Below are 22,020 nucleotides of genomic sequence, written 5' to 3'. Positions count from 1 at the left end.
GTTGTGCGGATAAATTGTTAATGTGAAAAAGTGTTAATGAGGATGTGATTGTGTATTTAACATCAGGCACGCTGACAGTCTACATTCCAGCTTGAAGCTGCTGCTTTGTAAAAACACACAGAGTAAGCCCTAACCTCTCTTCTCCTCTTTAAATGATTTCCTGTTTGCTCAGGGGGATCAATAGGCCGGATTGACATTAAACAACAATAGATCATCCTCAAAGAAATCAGTCACCACCTCTGCTCCACTTACTACTTCTAACTGCGACACATTTACCAGCCCTGAGCACAGATTTGTTGGCTGCAGAATCCAGTTGTTCCTGTCAAGTCAGTTGCAGTGGGCAGGGGTGCAGGTGAAAGGAAGAGAGGGAGGGACTGATCCAGACAGAGAGAAAGAGGAGGAGAAAGCTAACAGAAACCAAATATGACTGTGTGAAACAAAATGGATCCAACCAAGCTCAGGTACACACTGTCATTTTTTAATTAAACCATAGCTGGTGGTGTGGGAAGGTAAGTGTGAGTGTGTGAGATAATTAGCATTTTACCTCATCTTCTTCACTGCAGTTAATTACTTTCATGTTGGAGCTGCTGTGTTGATCCACGGACTGTCCTGTGGCATTTGTTGATTTACTGAGGCTATAAATCTACCAGGAGGCATGTTTATAATGGGTTAAAGTGTTACAATTGCAATTTAATCTAGTTTCATATTTAGTGTGTTACTGTGGGATACAGACAGACAGTGATTGTAAACAGGTATGACACCGTGATGAAAGCTCTTGTGTCCGTCCTTTGATGTTGGACTGTATGACATGAGCAGTTAGGGCAGTGAACTTGTCTGCTGTGTGTTTGCTCATGTGAGCCTTTGCTTTTAGACTAACTTTTGAGTGAATACCAGTTGCACCTCTAATCCCTCACTGCACTTATGTATGTGGCATTATTCCTGCTATTTGTAAGCAACAGTAGTTGAGCCACCCAGCAGTGAATAGAAATGGCACTTCTCTAGTCAGTAAATGGTGAAATATTTCATCGAGGTACAGTAGTTTCCTGAAAGCGGAGACACATTCTTCGCTGTAACTTAAATCTGCAGCAGGACATTATGCAAATTGGGATGGTGTTGGATTTGTGGGAACTAATGTCACACGAGTCCTGGAGCTACAACCCACCCGACCGTGTAACCGGAGCTGTAGAAACTATTGGTGTCCTGTTAAATCAGCATCACTCTCTGTAAGATGCAGCAGTAATGATTTATGCTTCTTTGACAGCCTGCTGACTCCTGGTATAGTTAGTGTGAGAGTCTTAAAAGAGAACCATGAGTCTTTGAGAAGCTGCTGAGGTCAAAATGGAATACTTCACTTGCACATGCATATACTGTATACCAGTACTAAGCACACCATCCACCCCGACCTCCTACCCTATGCACATACATGCATATTTATATATAAACTGCATGAATATGTTTATGCATGAGAGTATGTGCAAGTGCTTAGTACCTGTATATATGTATGTGCAAGTGAAGTATTCAATTTTGTCAAGTCTGTAGGGCCTAAATCCCAATTAAATGAAGGAAGACGGTGTGTTTGCTCACTTTGGCCCAAACTATCTATGAGAGCATCCAATTCAACTGACATTTTGTTTTATAAATTCTATTTAGCTGTTTCTGTGTTTGTCTCTATCTTGCTTGTTAGATATGTAATGCTTTTATTGTAAAATATTTTTTAAACTTTAGTTTGGATTAGTGCTTAGTGAATTAATGTCTTAAATTATATCTTAAGCTAGTGTATGTCCAGGCCAACTTTGGGGTCAAGACACGCACACGAGGTTGCGAGATAGATCTAAACAGAAAAATATATATTTCTGCTTTAAAAAAATAAGTTTTTTTTGTTGCTTTTTTTCTTTTGAGTCACTGGATAATTGGAGTTCTTCATGCATCTTGTGATTATATATAACTGCAATAAAAAAATTGGCTAGGAGGCTGATACCAATGCCATAATAGGAAAAAACGGAATATGTTAAGTTTCCATTGTATAAATTAAATTAGCTGATTTTGAACTCATCCATAAATACCTATAATAACCAGGTGCTTAGTGACCGTGGTATCTTTCAGAGTTTCTGGCTCAGTAACACACAGTGGAGAACTGTAAGGTGCACTTTTGTAAATCTTTCTCTGGACAGATGTATTTTTCTGTTTGGGAATCAACACGTGGAACTCAAACTGGACCATAGCTGGGATCATTTTAAACTCAAGTTGAAGCAGTTTTTAAAGAGTGATCACTCAGGTAGTAATGAATGATCTGGTGGTTATTTTATTGTATTTTCATTTTGTATTGCATCATTTTGTATGTATTTTCTTCTTGACGTATATGTATTTAAAAGCCCAACTATCTCAGAATATAACTATCCTCATGTTTCTTCCTATAAAAATAAACATTAAATGACAAATAAAACAAGGAAAAAATATCTTTGGTTGAGCTGTTCACAACCAGGAGACACATGAAACAAGCAGGTGGCAAGCAGACATGCTTCATTGTGAGGGGCCAGAAGCCAAAAGGGTCAAACTATTCCAGTTGTTTATAATAGTTCAGCCTTCTCTGTTTTGTTTACCTCACATTTATAAAGCTTTAGCCCTGCAAAGAAAGTCTAAGTAAACAATTTAAAAATGATGACAAAGCACACAATGTCCCTCCATTCTGTTTCCCACTTCCCACTCTTGTACAGCCTTTTCTTGTAACAAACTATTCTCTGTACACACACACACACACACACACACACACACACACATCTTATTTTGGCATTGAGTAACCCTGTATGTTTCTCCTCAGCCTTTCCTCAAAGGCACTGCATGTAAACGGTGGGGGAAATGATTCACTGATGGAAGAAGCATCAGTGCCGTGGCGAGACGGTGTGGACGTGGAGAGGCAGAGGGACACAGAAACCAGAGAGCCAGACGTTGTTGATGGGACGACAGCAGCTGCAGATATCAACCATCACCACAGGGGGTCAGCAGACAAACACAAGTTCAATACGTTGGGCTATCAGGCAAGTGAAATGTGAGGGTGGCCGCTTCCTGACATTACCAGGGAAGTATTGCACTTTTACCCCACTGCTTTTATCTGACATCTGTAATTAGTAGTTGTTTGGCACATTATTTTTCATACTAAAAATATGATCGTCTTCTAAAACTGGTGCATTGTTCAGTGAAAAATCTTTCTCCTATCTAGTCATTTTAGTTACCTTGTTTTAACACAAATCAACTTGTGGTTCTAATCAGCTTCTCCATGATTGTAGTGCAGCGACAGCGCCTTAATCTCTCTGGTTTCAAGATACAGACACTTATTATTCAAACAAGTTGTTTTCAATTTTAAACAGGTCAAAATGTTCTTACTGCATTGCAAAATAAGGTTTTTACGATTCAGTTATAAGCATTAATGTATTTATAAGATTTGCAAATTTAACAGCTCAAAACTGCAACAAAAATACAGCTTACATGCGTTACAAGTACTTTTACTTTGGTACTTTAAGCACATGTTGCTGATACACTTCTGTACTTTTACCTAAGTAAGATTCTAAATGCAGGACTTTTACTTGTAATGAAGTATTTTTACAGTACCAAGCGAGTATCAAGTGTCCAATTGTTAAAAACTAGTGAGAAGATTCAGAGGGAATGTGTGTTATACTGTCAGTGGCACTGACTATTGCTTTTGACATCCATGAAACACAAATCACGGGGACAGAAGCATAGTCTAGATTCATCTTTCATCTCTCTTGTGGGTGGTGATGGCGCAGTGGATATGACATCCTGGGTTCAATTCCCACTGCAATACATCAACCAATGTGTCCCCCAAGACACTTAACCCATAGTTGCTCCATAGGCGTGCGGCCTCTGACATATATAGCAATTGTAAGTCGCTTTGGATAAAAGCGTCAGCTAAATGACATGCAATAATGTAATATAACCTCTTGCTCACTTTCTTCCTTATCTTATGATTTTTTGTTTATCATCTTAGAAATGTGATTGATCCTCTGGTATTTACATGGAATGCACAACCTGAAAATAGTATTTTCCCCCTTCAGAGGCGGACCAAGCAGAAGGTCGTGACTGACTTTGCGACAGTGTCTAAGGGATCCAAACCCAGAGGTGCACTGAGACAGGTCCTGTTCAGTCAGGGAGTGTCTGAGAAGTCTGAGGTATTATGTTATCCCTTGCTCATCACACTACATGCTGACAGTGACATGCTGAGAAACAGATACAGACTTGCTCTTACCATGTCTGCCCACTCCAACAACCGAAAAAACTGCAGCACACCTTGTTCTGCTCCACTGGCATTCTTTTAAATGAAATGTCTGACCGCAAGTATTCACAATAGCTGTTCTAAGAAATTACTGATTCTTTATAACATCAAAGTTTCCTCTTTATTCTCCCTGACTTCTGTGTTATTTCTTCGTATCCTTCTACCTTCTTATTATTGTCCTCCCTGTCTTTAACAACCCCTCAGGAGCGAGGCCAGCTGGAGGTGTTGAAGCAGGGTCTGGGGGCCTACTCTTTGCCGGCCAATCTAAAGTGGAGGTGGAAGGAGGAAAGTCAGGGAACCACGCTGGAAAATAACTGGACCGATATAGTGCACTCTCATTCAGTACGAGCCCTTAAAGGATAACGCAACAATATTTTGTTTTTTCTCTTACTGTCAACAAATCCCATTATAAGACTAAAACCAACAATGAATTGGTCCTACTAACAACTAGTTTAATTATCTGTGCCGTAGAGCTCCATTGTTCTGCAAAGCTATGAAAAAAACATTGATAAGCCATTGGGCGACAAGCCTCTTCAATTACCATAAACACCGGCACTGTAGTTTATTTTGAGTCAATCCCACACACATCATCCTGCTGCTGTAAATACTCACAAGAGCACCAAATCCGCAGTTGACCCCCTAATCCAACAAAAGCACTATAAACTCCTGTTTCAGTACTGTTTATTAGAACTTCCAGTGCCCAGCAGTTTTAGTAAATTATTTTGCATTTTTTTAAAATATAAAAGTCCATTTTTATGACCTGTTTTTAAAGATTTATGACAACCTTTGAAAGTGGTAAGAATTAAGAGATTTTTTTGCTTTGTTATTTTCAGTGGATTTGTTGACAATGAGAAAAATATATCCTTGAAATGCTTCTGCTCTTACCGTAAAATACACGCTCAGTATGTACATTTTAAACATTCCTGAAACATCTGTAATAATCATCTCATTTCCTCCTATTTACTCTTTCTGTCACCCACTGTCTTGTTTTAATGATCAGACGATGTCTAAGATGCAGAAACACCAACAGGAGGCGCTGTGGGAGTTTGTCCACACTGAGCTCACCTACATCAACAAGCTCATTGTCATCAAAGATGTAACGTGTCATTCTCTACCTGCTGTCAAAGTCTCATTTAAATACTAATAATATTCACAAGTATGTACAGTATGTGATAGCTGAAAAGGGATTTTCCACAGGATGTTTAACAAAGCTGTGTCTGCTTCTTACAGTTGGTTATTGCAGCTCTAGTCAACCTGCACCAGCATGGATTTCTCCTGGAGGTCAGTCAGTCTGCAGAGCATGTAGCCTCATCTCGAATGGAAACACACAAACACTTAATCTGCAGGCCTATTTTCCACTGTTCTGCATACTTCTGACATACATTGACTGGCAAAACGAGAACATCCGCTAAGGCTGACACAGAATACAACACACAAGTGGAAAATGAAGCACAACAGATTTCCATCGAGAAGACGGAAAATATCACAAAGCAGGGGAGTTAAGTTTTAACACTATGATTTTTTTTATTTTGTCTTGACTTCCTCCTGTGATAGGTGACCCCTGAGCTGCTTTTCTCCAACCTTCCCTCCATCCTCACAGCACACCAGCTGTTCTGGCAGGAGGTGATTTATCCCATGTTACAGGAAGTCCGGAGGACAGGCAATCCCTTTGACCCCATGATGTTAGAGGCCGGTTGCCTGCAGGTATGAACTCACTGTCTGCAAGATACATTACAAACACATTCAGATGTGTGTTTCTGTGTCTCATTGATACACTTACTCAAGTACATTTACTTACAATATTTTGTTGAAGTAATTTACTTAAATTTCAATTTTCCATTATACATTTCAGGGAGGGAAATATTATACTTTTTACTCCACTACATTATCTGACAGCTGAAGTAACCTTTTTTTTTTGCAGAGTAAGTTTTGCAAGAAGCTATTTGTACATGTAAATTAAGTTTCCCAACAGCATTTCAAATAGTTTAAAATAGCTTCAACTTAACCAGCTACAACATTAAAAAGCTTGTTACAATTTACAGGATCAGAAATAATAATCCAATGGTGTACTAAGTAATAAGGAGCCATTCTACTTTTTTAGTACATTTGGCTTATAGCAATTATGTACTCCTGTTTTCCCCGCAATTCTCTCTTGATTGGTTTTTCAAGAGAAAGAGCGAATAAACACAACAAAATCACCAACTTAAGAACACGAGGGAAAAAGAAAGAAAATAAAAAAAGAAAATTAGTCAGGGTGGGAATTATAAATAGATAAATAAAGTATTACACACACACACACACACACACACACACACACACACACACACACTATGAGGTGTGTTTGATGCATAACAAAGTCTGGTAAAAATATTTGCTAGATATAGTGGAGTAAAGGCATCCTGAGCAGAGAATGAAGTCACACTCCCTCTGTGTGTGTTGTAATCTTAACTTCTCTGTTCCTTGTTTTGATAGCCGGTCGGCCGTGCATACACCCAAGTGCCTTAAGCGTCAGTATCTGAAACTGAGGAACAAAGCCTCGGTATTTGACGAGTTGGGGAACAGTCTGTGAGAGCCGCATGGAGGCAATCCCAAACCAGTTTTTTTCCCCTGAATATCAAGTACAGCCCATTTAAGTACAATTTAAAAAAAGTAGGACTGTTACTTGTAATGTCACTTTTCAATTAAAAATCTTCACATTGCCATTAATCCTCCTTTTCTTTTTATCCCCAGTTCCCCAAGCGCTTCTTTTCATATAAGAACTACTGTTGGGAGGAGGAAAACAATCTGGAGTTCACACGCAGGCACATTGAGAGCAACCCACATTTTCTCACTTACGTTCAGGTATGTAGCAGACATCCAATATGCACACCATGCACACAAACACTTTCATGTGAGGATTAAAGCTCACACACAAATACTCACCCACACAAACCCCATTATTAACATTAAGTGGACCTGTATGGAATTCAATGTAATGACTAAATGTTCTGTTGTTAATGGTGACGCTGTGTGTGGTTTAGGATGCTTTCATAATCTCGTGGGTAACCTGTTATAACTGCCCAACGAAAGGCAACCACTTGTCACACCAACATTTTTGACAAAATGATTCACACTCAACAGCACCTTAAAGCTGCAGTGGGCAGAAAGCAAAAAAAATGCCAGTATTTTAAGTGGTGTGAGACCTTCTCTTGCAGCTCTCCCTCTCCCCTCTCTTTCACACGGGCAATGCATGTGCATGACAGCCAATAGAACCGCTCTTTGACATAACCTGTGATTGGCCAAAGTCTACTGGCTAAAGCCTGAACAGAGAGCCAAGAGGAGGTGCAGAACTCTAGTTTTCTCTTAGACCATTGGACCTACAATATGTTATATAAGATAATTATGGAATTATTGCCCACTGATGCCAAAAATTAGTGAAGTCAAATCAACTTTAATGTCAAATCTGCAATATGTGCCAGACATACAGAGCAATTGAAAATACGTTTTTCTCCGACCCACGGTGCAATAAGGACACGTACAACAAGTATAATATAAAAGATAAGGAATATATACAAATAAAGATAAAAAAAGATAAGTAATATGAACATATAAGATAAAGAAAGATAAGTAATATACCGGTATACATATTTATGGGAATAGTGACTACTAAGTGTGTGCTGCTGCAGTTACACAAACCCCTCGATAGCATGTTGATAGAGAGGCACCCTAACAGTGCTATCTAATGTACTACTGTAAATGTGTATATTCACACTAGCTCTTTTACTTATGTCATACCATCACACTTGTCAACCTGAGTGGGAGGTGATCATTTTTTGTTTAACAGTTAAAGAGACATTTTACCAAGAAATGGTAGTTGGTGGGCGTTAAAGGGTTTGCTCATCCAAATCAAACAAAACAAAAACATCTTACTTAGGTGGAAGTGTTGTTTTTGTATATATAGTTTTATTTGTCAAGGCTTCAGTCTTTTGCCAGCACTCCAAAACTGTGGTGGGGAATATAAAAATAACCCAGTAATCCACAGACCTCCCTGTAAATTCATTGGGAACTATGTTCTACTAAAAATGATTAAAACTCTCTGCAGTAAGGATTGCGGATTAACTAGCACAACTGGTACATTGTTTATGGAAGGATAAGTTAATATTGAATTTGAAGAAAAATTTAATTATCCAAGCTGCTATGGCTAGATACTATTTAGGTTACTGCAGGATGCTGTTGGGCATTCATTTGGGTAAACCTAACCTTTAAATTCAGACTTTTAAAATACTATTTCATTCTTGGTTTCAAGCCACTATGTAATAAAACTAGTTTCAATCAGAAGCACTGACATGAGGTAATGTTTTTGTCCTATCCAGTGGGTGGAGACTCACCCTCAGTGTGAGCGGATGCGGCTCGGGGACATGCAGGCCAAACCCCATCAGAGGATCACAAAGTACCCTCTGCTGCTCAAGGCCGTGCTGAAAACTACCCAGGATCCTCATGTACAGCACACACTCAGAGGCATGGTAGGAAGCTTTTTGAATCGTGAACAACTGCTAACGTGCACAAAGGCTTATCTTCGTTTCTGTTACAGGGGCTGCAACTCCTTTAAAGGGGTGATAGAATGATTATATAGGATATTTCACACTGTTCCTTAAAGGGATATTTCACCGTTGGAAAGATGAATATACAGTCAGGTCCATAAATATTGGGACATCGACACAATTCTAATCTTTTTGGCTCTATACACCACCACAATGGAGTTGAAATGAAACGAACAAGATGTGCTTTAACTGCAGACTTTCAGCTTTAATTTGAGGGTATTTACATCCAAATCAGGTGAACGGTGTAGGAATTACAACAGTTTGTATATGTGCCTCCCACTTTCTAAGGGACCAAAAGTAATGGGACAATTGGCTGCTCAGCTGTTCCATGGCCAGGTGTGTGTTATTCCCTCATTATCCCATTTACAAGAAGCAGATAAAAGCTCCAGAGTTCATTTCAAGTGTGCTATTTGCATTTGGAATCTGTTGCTGTCAACTCTCAATATGAGATCCAAAGAGCTGTCACTATCAGTGAAGCAAGCCATCATTAGGCTGAAAAATCTAAACAAACCCATCAGAGAGATAGCAAAAACATTAGGTGTGGCCAAATCAACTGTTTGGAACATTCTTAAAAAGAAAGAACGCACCGGTGAGCTCAGCAACACCAAAAGACCCGGAAGACCACAGAAAACAACTGTGGTGGATGACCGAAGAATACTTTCCCTGGTGAAGAAAACACCCTTCACAACAGTTGGCCAGATCAAGAACACTCTCCAGGAGGTAGGTGTATGTGTGTCAAAGTCAACAATCAAGAGAAGACTTCACCAGAGTGAATACAGAGGGTTCACTACAAGATGTAAACCATTGGTAACCCTTAAAAACAGGAAGGCCAGATTAGAGTTTTCCAAACAACATCTAAAAAAGCCTTCACATTTCTGGAACAACATCCTATGGACAGATGAGACAAAGATCAACTTGTACCAGAGTGATGGGAAGAGTATGGAGAAGGAAAGGAACTGCTCATGATCCAAAGCATACCACCTCATCAGTGAAGTATGGTGGTGGTAGTGTCATGGCGTGGGCATGTATGGCTGCCAATGGAACTGGTTCTCTTGTATTTATTGATGATGTGACTGCTGACAAAAGCAGCAGGATGAATTCTGAAGTGTTTCGGGCAATATTATCTGCTCATATTCAGCCAAATGCTTCAGAACTCATTGGACGGTGCTTCACAGTGCAGATGGACAATGACCCGACGCATACTGCGAAAGCCACCAAAGAGTTTTTTAAGGGAAAGAAGTGGAATGTTATGCAATGGCCAAGTCAATCACCTGACCTGAATCCGATTGAGATTTCCCGATGATCCGATTTCACTTGCTGAAGACAAAACTGAAGGGAAAATGCCCCAAGAACAAGCAGGAACTAAAGACAGTTGCAGTAGATGCCTGGCAGAGCATCACCAGGGATGAAACCCAGCGTCTGGTGATGTCTATGCGTTCCAGACTTCAGGCTGTAATTGATTGCAAAGGATTTGCAACCAAGTATTAAAAAGTGAAAGTTTGATTTATGATTGTTAATCTGTCCCATTACTTTTGGTCCCTTAAAAAGTGGGAGGCACATATACAAACTGTTGTAATTCCTACACCGTTCACCTGATTTGGATGTAAATACCCTCAAATTAAAGCTGAAAGTCTGCAGTTAAAGCACATCTTGTTTGTTTCATTTCAACTCCATTGTGGTGGTGTATAGAGCCAAAAAGATTAGAATTGTGTCGATGTCCCAATATTTATGGACCTGACTGTATCTTTAAATTGGGTCACTTATGTAGTAGAAATGTGAATTTTTTTTAGAAATTGATGGCTTCTAGGCCGAGAAAAGCCAGAAAATGTGTTTTTGGCTCAGGTGGATGAAAGACACCAAATCCCACAATGCACTTGCTTCGCTGCTTTAGTGTCTACTCCCAAGCCACGCCTACCGTTTACAGACAGACAGTGAGACAGTCAACTCAACTTTAGTGTGTTTTATTGTCATTTCAACCATATACACGAAACAACGTTTCACCGTGGCTCAAGTGGTTACACAATTAAAATATATAAAAATGACATACGAAACAGGCTACATTTAGTGCACACACATGATATGCTCCATAAAGTTCAGCTAACACATAGCTACTAGCATTAGCGCTTGGTGGGCTGTATCACCGAGTATAAAAATTTGCGTGGAATGTAGAATGGTCGGCATTTAACAGTCACAAACTCCACCAGCAGTTAGCAGTTAGTTGGATACAAGCGCCCCATTTCTGCACCAGGCAGTCCGTGTTAACACAGCCCACCTCCACTAGCTAGTCTTACCCGGCGACAGAGCAGCAGGCCTGGTAGCTGGATAGTCCGATACAGCAATTGTTTCCACAGTCTCTGAACTCGCGTTGGGAGTTTCGTTGAAGTTGGATGTAGTCCAGTTTGTTGTCTAATGAGCGGACACTTGCAAGCAGGATTGATGGAACAGGTGGCCGACTAGTGTTAGTTTTTCACCGGCAAACTCGTTCAACGTTCCCCGCTGATGATGTCCCTTCACTGGCCAGAGGCATCGAACAACACCGCTGGTCTCCATAGCAGGCGGGTGAAGGTGTGTCGAGTATTCCGTCTGTAATAAAGTGTCCTGCATATTCTCCTATCTGTACCAATGTATCCCGGTGGTACGCGTGTGCGGTAATTTGAATGCACATAATTGTTGTTCTTAAATTTCCTTCGGGATGAATAGATCTATCTATCTAAAGTTTTGATGCTGAGAAGCCACTAAGCTACGCAAGGATTCAAGATGGCTGACACTCGTTTTGGTTCGTGAAATTTCGGAGAATGCCGACAGTCCAACCCCCTATGGGCTATGCGGAAGTAGCTCCTAGTACTGGCTGTAGTCCTTTGCCTCTGGGCAAAAATCTTCCTTTTCCAGACCCACAATACAGAGATCTCTGGTCTCAGGGGGACATGAGGGAGGGAAGCACAGTCATTCAAAAATACTACTGTGTTTCTACTGAGACAAAGCTTAACGCTAAATCGGTGAAGTATCCCTTTAAGGTGTCCTAATAGGGTATGTAACATTGGTTCGGCTGAAAATGGCCTGGTGCTTTTCTTTGTTCCCTAAAGCAACACTGTGAATTGGCTTTATAATGAACGAGATGTTTTCTGCCATATAAGGTATGCTCATTAATATTTAGATGATATTTAGGTGTGCGCTGATTGGTTGCACACACACAGACACAGAGCTGCCCCGCAACACACACACACACACACACACACACACACACACACACACAGTGGCCAGGGTCGTTTTAGGATCAATTCAAGTTGTCTCAGACTGCACCTAGACACAGAGAAAGCAAGGTCAAGGTGGCTTGAGACTCTCTTACAAATTGTTTACCAAATATAATTTTCAACACCAATACAAAGTTTTGACACTTTCATTACAACTAGTGTCTGGAAATTCCACTTCCAGACAAGGAATCACAACTCACCCTGTAGCTAGTCAGCGCGGGGACATTTAGCAGAGAGTGAAGCCCTGCAGGCACGTCCTCTGCGTCGCTGTGTTAGATCCACAACTCCCGCTCCATTGTCCGATATCTACTCGTTCTAAACACTTTTCTCTGGGCCAGCATTCCGTTGTACAGCCTGGAACACTGCATTTACGACCATGGTTCATTTTCAGTATCCTTGAAAAACTTCCAAACTTTCTTCTTTCTAAAGTACACAGCGAAGCTTGCAGATAAGCTTGTGTGTGAGATCCTGACAGAGCTCCAGCTCATAGCGAGTCTGTGAAGGTGGAGAGGCTGACCGAGAAGGCAGCAAACCCGGCAGGCAGCCGCCGGCATGTCCCGGCAGATTGTGGAGTTTCTCAAGTCCGACACAGTCATACCAAATTTGCAATTAGCCATCAATTTTCGTAAAACGGCTTATATTTGAGCTCTACATCGTTGATTTGTTGCATAAAAAGTTTCAGAAGTGAATTTAGTAATGAAATAGCAGGCGAACAATGTATAAAATTTCGGAGACCTGCGCAACCTAGATTAAGAAGACTAGCTGATCTCAGGTCAGTGGTGTATGTACATTTTCGGCCGTGACAAAGATAGAGACTAGAGCCAAATAGGGTAGGAGTTGAGGAGTTGACGTCAACTATGAGCTTTGTTGAGATTTGCCCGTTTTCAGCAGCAGTTTCAAATTGTGAGATTTGCATAGGAAAGGGATGTCAATAGGACTTTGAGGTACTATGTATGCCTATTTTACCCACCGAACTGTCGATATTCAACTATGAGTAAGTAAGTAAGGTAAACTCGGTTTTGCATTCTATGACCCCTTTAATATCAGAGTTTCCCCACATCAGTGCGGCAAGAGCTTCTAGGCATAGTACAAAAAGCATAGTACTCAGGGAACATCGTTGGGCTGTCCCTCCTTTTAACTGAAATGGCTAAATATTTTCTTGCCTGAATTAAGGGATGAAATAGGAACTTTTTAATCGCCAAAGCTGTTCAATTCAGCACAACTTACTTGTTTTCTGCAGAATAACAAAACTCCCTCTAACCATCACTTCTTGCTCTTCTCCAGTTATCCAGTGTAAACAGTTTTTTGGAGAGCATCAATAACTACCTTAAGCTAAAAGATGAGGAACTCGCTCTCACCATCACTGCTCAGAGGGTGGAGGGATACGAGGTGGAGGGAATAAATGAAGACATTGACAAGGTAAAATATGATTGTTTTACTTTTCTTAACAATACTGAGCATTGAAGATTTTTTCCAAAGTAAACTGATATGGGCTCTAATATGTTTTGCTACTGACAGCATGTCCGAATGATCTGCCAGTTTGACCTAACATGCCCCATCAGCGGAGTAGGTCCAAACGTTGTTCGAAAGCTCCTGCTGGAGGAAAACTTGAAGATTCGGGTGAGGAAAGACAGCAAGGTGAGCATCAGTTACTGTACATTTAAATCTTATAATCTCTCTTAAGAGCATCCTTGTCATTACTTTTGTGGCTTTTTCATGTTTCTTCGCACATGGTATGATGCAGCTGGAGGTGGTGGCTCTACTTTTCTCAGATGTGCTTCTAATGACCAAAGTCCAGAAGAAAGGAGAGCGGCTGAAGGTAGTTCAACCTCCTCTGGCCCTCGACAGAACATATTGCATAGCACTGAAAGATGGCTGTGAGTAACTTTCTAATGGTCAAGATACAAGACAGCTGAATTAAATATATTATAGATCCCATAATTATCCCTCCTCCTCTCTCAGGTTCCTTTGTTCTTGTGGAGGTAGGTGAGCTTCGGAGTGCTATGAATGTCTACATATTTGCAGCCAGCACCTCAGAAAGCTGCTCCACATGGGTCTCCACCATCAACCAGGCGAAGGTAAAAACTCACATTTCTGACTAAACCTTTTAAAATGATAGTCTACTTAAACTTGTAATGTTGCCATTGTAGCAGCGTGGCTGGATGGCAATGTCAGGCGATTGTCTGTCACTTGTCTGTCAATTTGGTCCAGACTGAACTATGTCAGCAACTATTGGATGGATAGCCATGAAATTATGTGCGGACATTAATGGTCCCGGGAGGATGGACCCTTCTGACTTTGGCGAAGTCCTGACTTTCCCTCTAGTGCCATCAACTTGTCAACATTTCAATCTTATACTTTGGTTTATGACCAAACACCTGCAAAACTAATACTATTTACATCATCCTTAGCTGTAGCCTACTTTGTGTTTAGTGCGCATTAGCAAATGTTAGCATGCTAACATGCTAAACTATGATGATGAACATGGTAAACAACAAACCTGCTAAACATCAGCATGTTAACCTTGTCATTCTGAGCATGTTAGCATTTATCTCAAAGCACAAAACACAGCCTCACAGAGCTACTAGCATGGCTGTACACTTGTTATAAGATACCAAATTACAAATAACACACTAATTAATTAATTAAATTCATTTCCTTATGTTGTCAGGAAAAACTGAGAAATCTGAGACAGACAGAGAGCAACAGACAACTGGAAAACTGGAAAATCCAGCAGCTTGAGGCCAAACCTGTCACAGAAGCCAAGAAGGATGATATGGAGCGAGAAGAACAACCTCTTTCTCAATCAAGACAAGATACTTTTGTGGATGAACTTACAGAGGAATTTATTATCCCCCGATCAATAAATGGGATGTTGGCGTATAAAGAAGCAGAGGAACAACCTCGAGATGATGTGGCCAATAACAATCCTGTTGTATCTTTTTGGCACGCCCATCAGCCCATCGACAATGGCCGTAAATTAGTGAAAAAGGGCTTTGCTGTTCAGCAACAAAGAGTCAAAGGATATGAATGGATAGAAATGGGAGTGAGAAAAGAAGAAGTTGGGATCCACACAGAGGAAGAAGAGAGAATGGCTGAATCTCTGATGAGAACAGGAAAGCAAAGGTTGATCTGGAACCACAGAGCGCACTCTGCCCCTAATCTGGATCATTTCACTCACAGTATTGAAGTTGATCCATCAAGATACAACACAACTGGACCACATGCTCTCTTATATCCAGATGTTGACTACCCAACAGACGAACATAGTACTTTACAACCTCCTCACAAACCAGCAATATCCAGGGAGGGGCCTGCGGTTTTTAGACTACCAGGAGAAGGAGAAATATCAACAAAGAGAGACTCTGATTCCCAGTCTGTTAACCAGGACTCCAGGAGAAATTCTGGACACATGGAGACTTCTCCAGAGGCTTGGGGTTGCTCCAAAAATCTGAAGTCACCCGGGTTACGAAGGAGGAGGCCAATAAGTAATCCTCATGGCTCCTCTTATCAGATGTCTAGGCAGTTCTTCCAAGGCTCAGAACAGGCTTGGTCTGATTCAAACAGCTACTCTCTCCCCAACTCAAACAGTGACCTGAAGAGAAACTCTCTTCCTCCTGGCTCAGATTCACACCGGGTGCTAAAGCTGGGGTCCCTGAAGCCATGGAACATGCATGATAGAGTCTCTCCAGACCCCCAAACATTGTCTGAATCTGAGCTTCCTGATCTTAACTTCTGTAAGAGAGTGAAAACCCAAAGGAGTGCCTCCATTCCTAACATTATCATTAAAGGAGCCCATGGACTTTGTGCGGACTCAAGTAGTCTGCACACGTTACCTCAAGCAGATGATGCACCTTTCCCCACCTCAAGACATAATCCAGCCAGACACTCGCCTCTGGAGGGTCTTTTGGAAAGAGCCAAAGAGAGAGATGGATTCAAAAGAGACAGAAATTTGAAAATTGACAATTTAAAGTCGAGGTATCCTCGTCCTTCCCCTTCGTTTTCCACCACATCATCACCACCACCCAGTGATGGAGACAGAGACACAGACTGGGAGGAGGAGGTGGAGCTGATGAGACACAGAGCCCTCACAGTGAGTAAAGGATGGAAGGAGCACCTGGTGGACGGATATGAAGATGACAAGAAGAACAAGTTAGTTTGACCTAGTGCCCTTTACTTTCACATTTTTCATTGTTTGTCTGATTAACATGTATGGATTAGATACATTTATAATTTGGTTGCCCATGCACAGTAAAAAACTAAAGAGACACAACTTAGACCAGCTACAACAAAAGACATGAGCAACATACTCTACAATACTAACATTTTTAAGAAAGCTTTGGAGTAGTTCAGGAGCCCACCAAGCAATGAATACAAAGTCAATTTATCAAACAAGTGATGCAAATACTGTAAGAACAATGAAATAGGCATTAATTTGGGAACTAAAGCTTTATATTAAAAAGGCCTCCAGGAATACAGAAAACATGCAAATATAAAGTAATTCATAAAATTGACATGTGACTGAAGAGTGGCATCATTTTATGTTCCCAATTAGAATATGGGTTTAGCAGTCTCAATCGTTGTGCCTCAGAACAGGCACATATCTAATTAGCAGAGAATGTAGAGCCCTGAAAGCCACAGTTCTGCATGCAGTACATCCACTTTGTAATAGCCACAGTTTTAGAAACATACAACAACAAAATATTTGTATTATTATTATATTATAGCTGGTACTCATCTACAGAGCAACATACCTGGAGCTTGTGTTGATTCAGTGTCTTGCTTAAGGACACTTTAGCAGGGTGGATGCTTTCTGACAAGAGCCCAGGTCCTCTGTTTAGATAAATTCCACCTTGCTGCTCTATTACTATCACTATCAATTTGGATGTTCTTTGACCTTCAAAAAGTTTGAAAAGTCTCCATTTACGGCCTTAAGTGCAGATCTTTTCACTGGCATCCCACGACAGATGTTTCGCTTCTCTGGCTTTAAACCACAGACACAGTTTCTATGCATGTCCTCTTAATACTTTGCTATATGTTAGTTTCATTTAATTGCATTTCCCTTAATTGGTGAATTTATTTTCACACTGTCAAATCTCTACTATTGAAATCAGTTGTCAGTGTTGAGTAGGCTGGTAATGTTCTGTAAGAATGGAAACATAAAATTACCCTGTGTTTTTCAACCTTACCACTAACCACTATGTGCATCCTAAGGTCCGAATTAACACGTTGAATATTTAATGAAACATTTGTTAAAACGTTTTTTAATCATTTAAATTGTGGATTGCTTACATCAGAAACTCCACAGGACACTTAACCAGTCTGCTTACTATGCTCAATTTTAAACTTTTTAACAGTCTATTTCCTTACTTTCTACTGATTAAATTATAACGCTATACAATATATTTATAGGAGCATTATTTAAGCTCTTTGTCTATTTTAATGATAATGATTACATCCTTGTGCATTTTTAATACATCATGTATTCATTTGCATGTCAGTACTTCTTTTAAGTATTTTATACTTTATGGCCAAATGAGTGGGCTTCTTAAACAGTAATAAGTTCATGCTATAATAATAAAATGACAATGCATTATCCAATTTGAGGCAGAGTGGCAGCTCTTGAAGGAAGAGTAAACCTGAGCACGTACATGTTATAAAATAATTAATTTTGACCTTCTGTTTCCATCTTTCACCTTCTTTAGTGACTTTACAGATGGAGTAAATGTGGACTGGCCCGGTTGGTGCTTTGATGATGATGAAGTCATGGATCATTTACAACCTGGAGGCGAAGGGTTTATGGAGAGCATCGGCCGATCTTTGGCCTTCTTGGATATCCACGGACTTTCAGAGCAAGAGGACGGGGAGTATAGTCAGGTGTAGCTCTGAAGCTGCACCTCAGAGCCCTGTAGTCACTCCAAAGCTAGACTAACAACCGACAACCTATCATGCAAACTCAAAATGCAGTCTGTGAATGTGAACTACTCTGAGAAAAATTAACAATGACAAGTAGGCTTTTTTAAAATGAAAGCTGAAGCGCACAAAAGAGGAAAACAAGCATCTTTCCAGCAGGCACAAATGTCTTCAGTCTGAATTTATGGCCATTAATTAATCTGTAATTAATGCAAAAATAATACAATATGTGTTTTTAGAATAATACATAAACATGTGGTCAGTGTTTTTGTAAATATATAATGAAACATTTTGTTTTTAAATGTATATATTATTTATATCAGTGGTCATTTTCCCTCTCATTGACCTGCGAGTTTCAGATTATATTTAATGTAACAAATAAACAAGATTTATTTCTGTTAAATGTACTTTATTTGTGAAACATTTTATTCTCAATATAAACAAATCTTCACCTACAGTAGACTAATTTTAAAAACAGATACAACTCAAATAGGATAATACACATTTCAAATTCACAAACAACAACACTGCTACATTGTCTGCTCTGAAAATACTCTATTTACAAAAATTGTGCAAACAAAAGTCTCCCAACATATTGCATGCATAAAGAAGATAGAGCTCACTCCAATTTAGCACTGTGAGATCTTTCCTGCAATCCTTCTGCATTTTTCTTTAATGTGTCTTTACTTTTTCAATTGGTTCCTCGCCTCCCGCTCATTGGAGACGGTATGAACAATGGTCTCCAGCGCAGGGTACTGAAAGATCCTTTTCCTCTGAGGAAAAAAAATTTGCAAAGTGATATAATGTTGTCTGATGTATGATTGTGCACATATATGTATCACAATTTCAACAAGCATTTCATATTTTGTATTCATTTTTTTAAAACACATTTTCCATATAATATGAGAAATCGGTAAATGAGTAAATGATTTTCTGTAATGAAGTGACTTCTCTCAAAACAAAGACATAATTTCAAGATTTTGCATCTTTCATGGAAAAATACAATATTAATAAGACATTTGGAAAGTGCTGTGAATTAGATATTTACCCTTTGGTGGTTCTTGTACATCTGAGCCAAAATCAGCAGCAGAACAAGGAGGAGAAAGCCAAGGCCGACCAATGCAGCGGTGTTACGTGAGCCACCAGAAGACTTTTGTCCGCTCAGACCACCTGTGAGGAAAAACAATATGAAAACAGTCAGATAAAGGCACAATATGACATTTTGCATGGGCATCAATCCAGTATGTTGGTATATTTTGAGTATATTTATTTCATACATCATAAATAGAAAAAAAATCTACTTACTCATTAGTTGAATGTGGTATGTTACATTTCCCAAAATGCCCTCTTTCCCATAGAAACGACATGTCCATTCACCCTGGTTCTCCTCGGATACCTTGCTTATGCTCAGGGTCTTCCCCTTCTGGATGGACCTAACTGACTGGATGCCATTGAGGTCATAGATCACATGAACCCACTCATAGTCGGTGACTTTGCTCGTGTCGGTCAGTTGGCAGGTCAGCGTCACAGAGCCTGTTTTCTTTGACAGGCTATCAACTGAGAGAAAAACAAGAAATTTAAATGTATTGTTGATGGTAAAATAAAGATACTCCAGCTTAAACTGAATCCATGTTAACATACTTTTGGCAACGACAAGCTGCATATTTCGAGTCAACCGTTGTCCTTCAATGGTGCCAGAGCATCTGTACCTGCCCTCATCCCCAAACCCAACTTCTTTCAAAGTGGCAGATTTATCGAAGGGTCGCTGAGAGAATGGCGGGGATTGAGAGAAAGAGGCAGGAAGGCGACTCGGAGCAGGTTTAAAAAGATACTCGTGTTTCAGTTTCTCCCAGACTAGATTAGAGGGGATCAAACCAGGGGAGAACACACAGGGGAGTGTGACTGCAGATGCCAAGGCAGCATACACTTGAGTATTGTCTTTAGATGGGTGGATAATTCCTGAGAGAAAGGGAGTGAAAGAGCAGAGGTTAAGAGAAAAATACAAACCAAACAGCTTTATTTCTTGAGATAATACAGTTTTCTACATATCTTTAAGTCTTAAATCTTACCCTTCACAGTCAGAGCTGCCGAAGCTCGCCCCTCTTTGCCCTTGTAGTCCATGACACAGGTCCAGTTTCCTGTCAGTCTTGCTGTTGCCTTTTCCCTCACAACACTTTTAGCGGTATCTTTGTTTGAGGCATTTTCAGTCTGAGGCACAAATGTACTGTTGTTCAACCTCCAATGCACAGAGGCTCCGTAAGGCCAAGGGGTCACGTTGCAGCTAATCGAAACATCATTTCCCCATGTGGAAACCGATGAAGAGACGGACACTGTAAAGGATAAAGGCGAGGATGAGATTATAGAGATATATTACAGCTAATTTCGGAAACAGATGTAAAGAGTCATGAGTGTGTAAAGTCTAAATTTGATATTCTGTAATGATTTTTTTATGAATAATTGCAGCTAAAAAAAAGTTAAACATCATCAGTAACTGATGGAACCACATGAGTCTTGGCATGCTCAGTCTGTGCTTATCAATACTTATTAAGTTGTCATGGAGTTGTTGCGGTGCAGTAAAGAAAACCACCATTTAGGCAGTCAAAACATCTGGGGTTCTTAAAGCTTCATGTATGTTTCTTACCTTTAATGATTCTGAGTATGACCACGTTTACAGTGACCTGGTCTCTGTGTTCCACCCTGCAGGAGTAAACTCCTCCATCCTCCCCCATCACGTTGTTGATTTGCAGGTTGAAATTGCCTCTCTCAAACTGGCCGTGGGGGCATTGTATGCGTTGGGTGCCTTTTGATGACCAGTTAGAGCCCCAGTACTGCAGACCGCTCTTTTGCTTTCTCCAAACAGTGCTGTGGACGCAAAGGTGCCACATACAATCCAGAGTCATCAGCATGTAGATACAAGTTTGAAGTTGAAGGAGGGATGGTAAGAATGGCGGTGGGGAATTGAGGGATTTGTGGGTGTTTGGAGCTGGATTGATAAAGCATTGAGGGGAAAAAGATGTAAATAAGCAGAAGCAGCAAACAAAAAGTTAAGTCTTACCCTTTGTTGGCTTTACTCCACACGATGGAGGGGATAAAGGGGGACAAAGGGTTACATTTACAGGGTAGTACAGCCTGAGAGCCTGCTTCAGCAAACACCTCCGTTTCCTCACTTTGAGCCCCTGGGGAAGAAACATGAAAACATTCAGTTTAGAAAGAAACTGTGCAAAAGTCTGATTTAGATTTTATCACCCAAAGTTACAAACATTATGATAAAAAAATATATATATTTACCTGGCATAAGAAAGGTAATCAGCCCAAAGATGAAATACTCCAACAGCATCTTTTTGTTTTTTTATTTGTTTGTTAAAATGTTTACACAAATTACATTTAAATTTCAATCTCTTTTCCCTGCTTGAACCTCTCCCTGCTCTGTTTTTCACTTCCTACAGTCTGTCTTTGCTTGACGTGCTCGCTGATGTTTTTGTGTGAAATGGGTCGATGAGGTAGGTATATAAATGAGCCCGTGGGTGTTTGGTAGTTCCTCTGCTGTTCATGTGACTTCAGCTACAAGCCAGGCTTTGATGCGGTCTGTCTTTGTCAGCCTGGAAACTGTGAGACAGAGATGTAAACAGGGAGACCCACTTCCTCCCACGGATTCTCTCTATTTAATTCTGTTTCCTCCTTCACATCAAATAAATTGTGTAACAATATGTAACATTATTCAATTTGCAAGCCAAATGCTTACACAAGACAAAAGCACAGTATAAGACCATGTAGCATCTACAGTTAGACATATTGTATTTGTACTTCAAAACAGTTCATTTTTAGAGATGCTTCTTCACCAAAACCTCTTTTAAACCTCATATTAATTCAGTTGTTAAGAAAATAAACTGCAGTCTGAGAACACGATATCGTTCTATCAACTATCAGTTTTACACTACAGGAAAAGGATCATCTCACAGCTTCTATTACCAATATTAGATTATGCAGA

At 40.1% G+C, this 22,020-nt stretch overlaps 2 protein-coding genes across 3 annotated transcripts; one reads left to right on the top strand and one right to left on the bottom strand.

Moving 5' to 3' along the window:
* Positions 1 to 36: 36 nt before the first annotated feature.
* plekhg6 (pleckstrin homology domain containing, family G (with RhoGef domain) member 6) lies at positions 37 to 18,439 on the top strand. 2 transcript variants are annotated; one of them, XM_078252635.1, is made up of 15 exons: positions 37 to 461; positions 2,819 to 3,035; positions 4,071 to 4,184; positions 4,493 to 4,630; positions 5,289 to 5,384; positions 5,519 to 5,569; positions 5,843 to 5,992; positions 7,019 to 7,129; positions 8,641 to 8,790; positions 13,404 to 13,538; positions 13,638 to 13,757; positions 13,864 to 13,996; positions 14,082 to 14,197; positions 14,791 to 16,271; positions 17,825 to 18,439. In XM_078252635.1, the coding sequence occupies exons 1-15, from the start codon at positions 442 to 444 to the stop codon at positions 18,000 to 18,002; spliced, it is 3,210 nt and encodes a 1,069-aa protein (XP_078108761.1). In that variant the 5' UTR covers positions 37 to 441; the 3' UTR covers positions 18,003 to 18,439. The 2 variants fall into 2 exon arrangements, with proteins under 2 accessions (XP_078108761.1, XP_078108762.1); XM_078252636.1 differs by having other exon boundaries at positions 37 to 509.
* On the bottom strand, positions 18,421 to 21,573 carry lag3 (lymphocyte activating 3). The gene is made up of 8 exons (XM_078252637.1): positions 21,321 to 21,573; positions 21,088 to 21,208; positions 20,674 to 20,894; positions 20,102 to 20,362; positions 19,674 to 19,991; positions 19,338 to 19,589; positions 19,081 to 19,202; positions 18,421 to 18,805 (listed from the first exon to the last, which is right to left on the bottom strand). The coding sequence occupies exons 1-8, from the start codon at positions 21,367 to 21,369 to the stop codon at positions 18,716 to 18,718; spliced, it is 1,434 nt and encodes a 477-aa protein (XP_078108763.1). The 5' UTR covers positions 21,370 to 21,573; the 3' UTR covers positions 18,421 to 18,715.
* Between the last annotated feature and the right edge of the window lie 447 nt (positions 21,574 to 22,020).

Source organism: Sander vitreus, chromosome 6 (assembly GCF_031162955.1).
Source record: "Sander vitreus isolate 19-12246 chromosome 6, sanVit1, whole genome shotgun sequence".
Taxonomy (NCBI): Eukaryota; Metazoa; Chordata; class Actinopteri; order Perciformes; family Percidae; genus Sander; species Sander vitreus.
The sequence above is the reverse complement of the archived record's forward strand: the minus strand, read 5'-3'. Positions and strand labels throughout refer to the sequence as shown.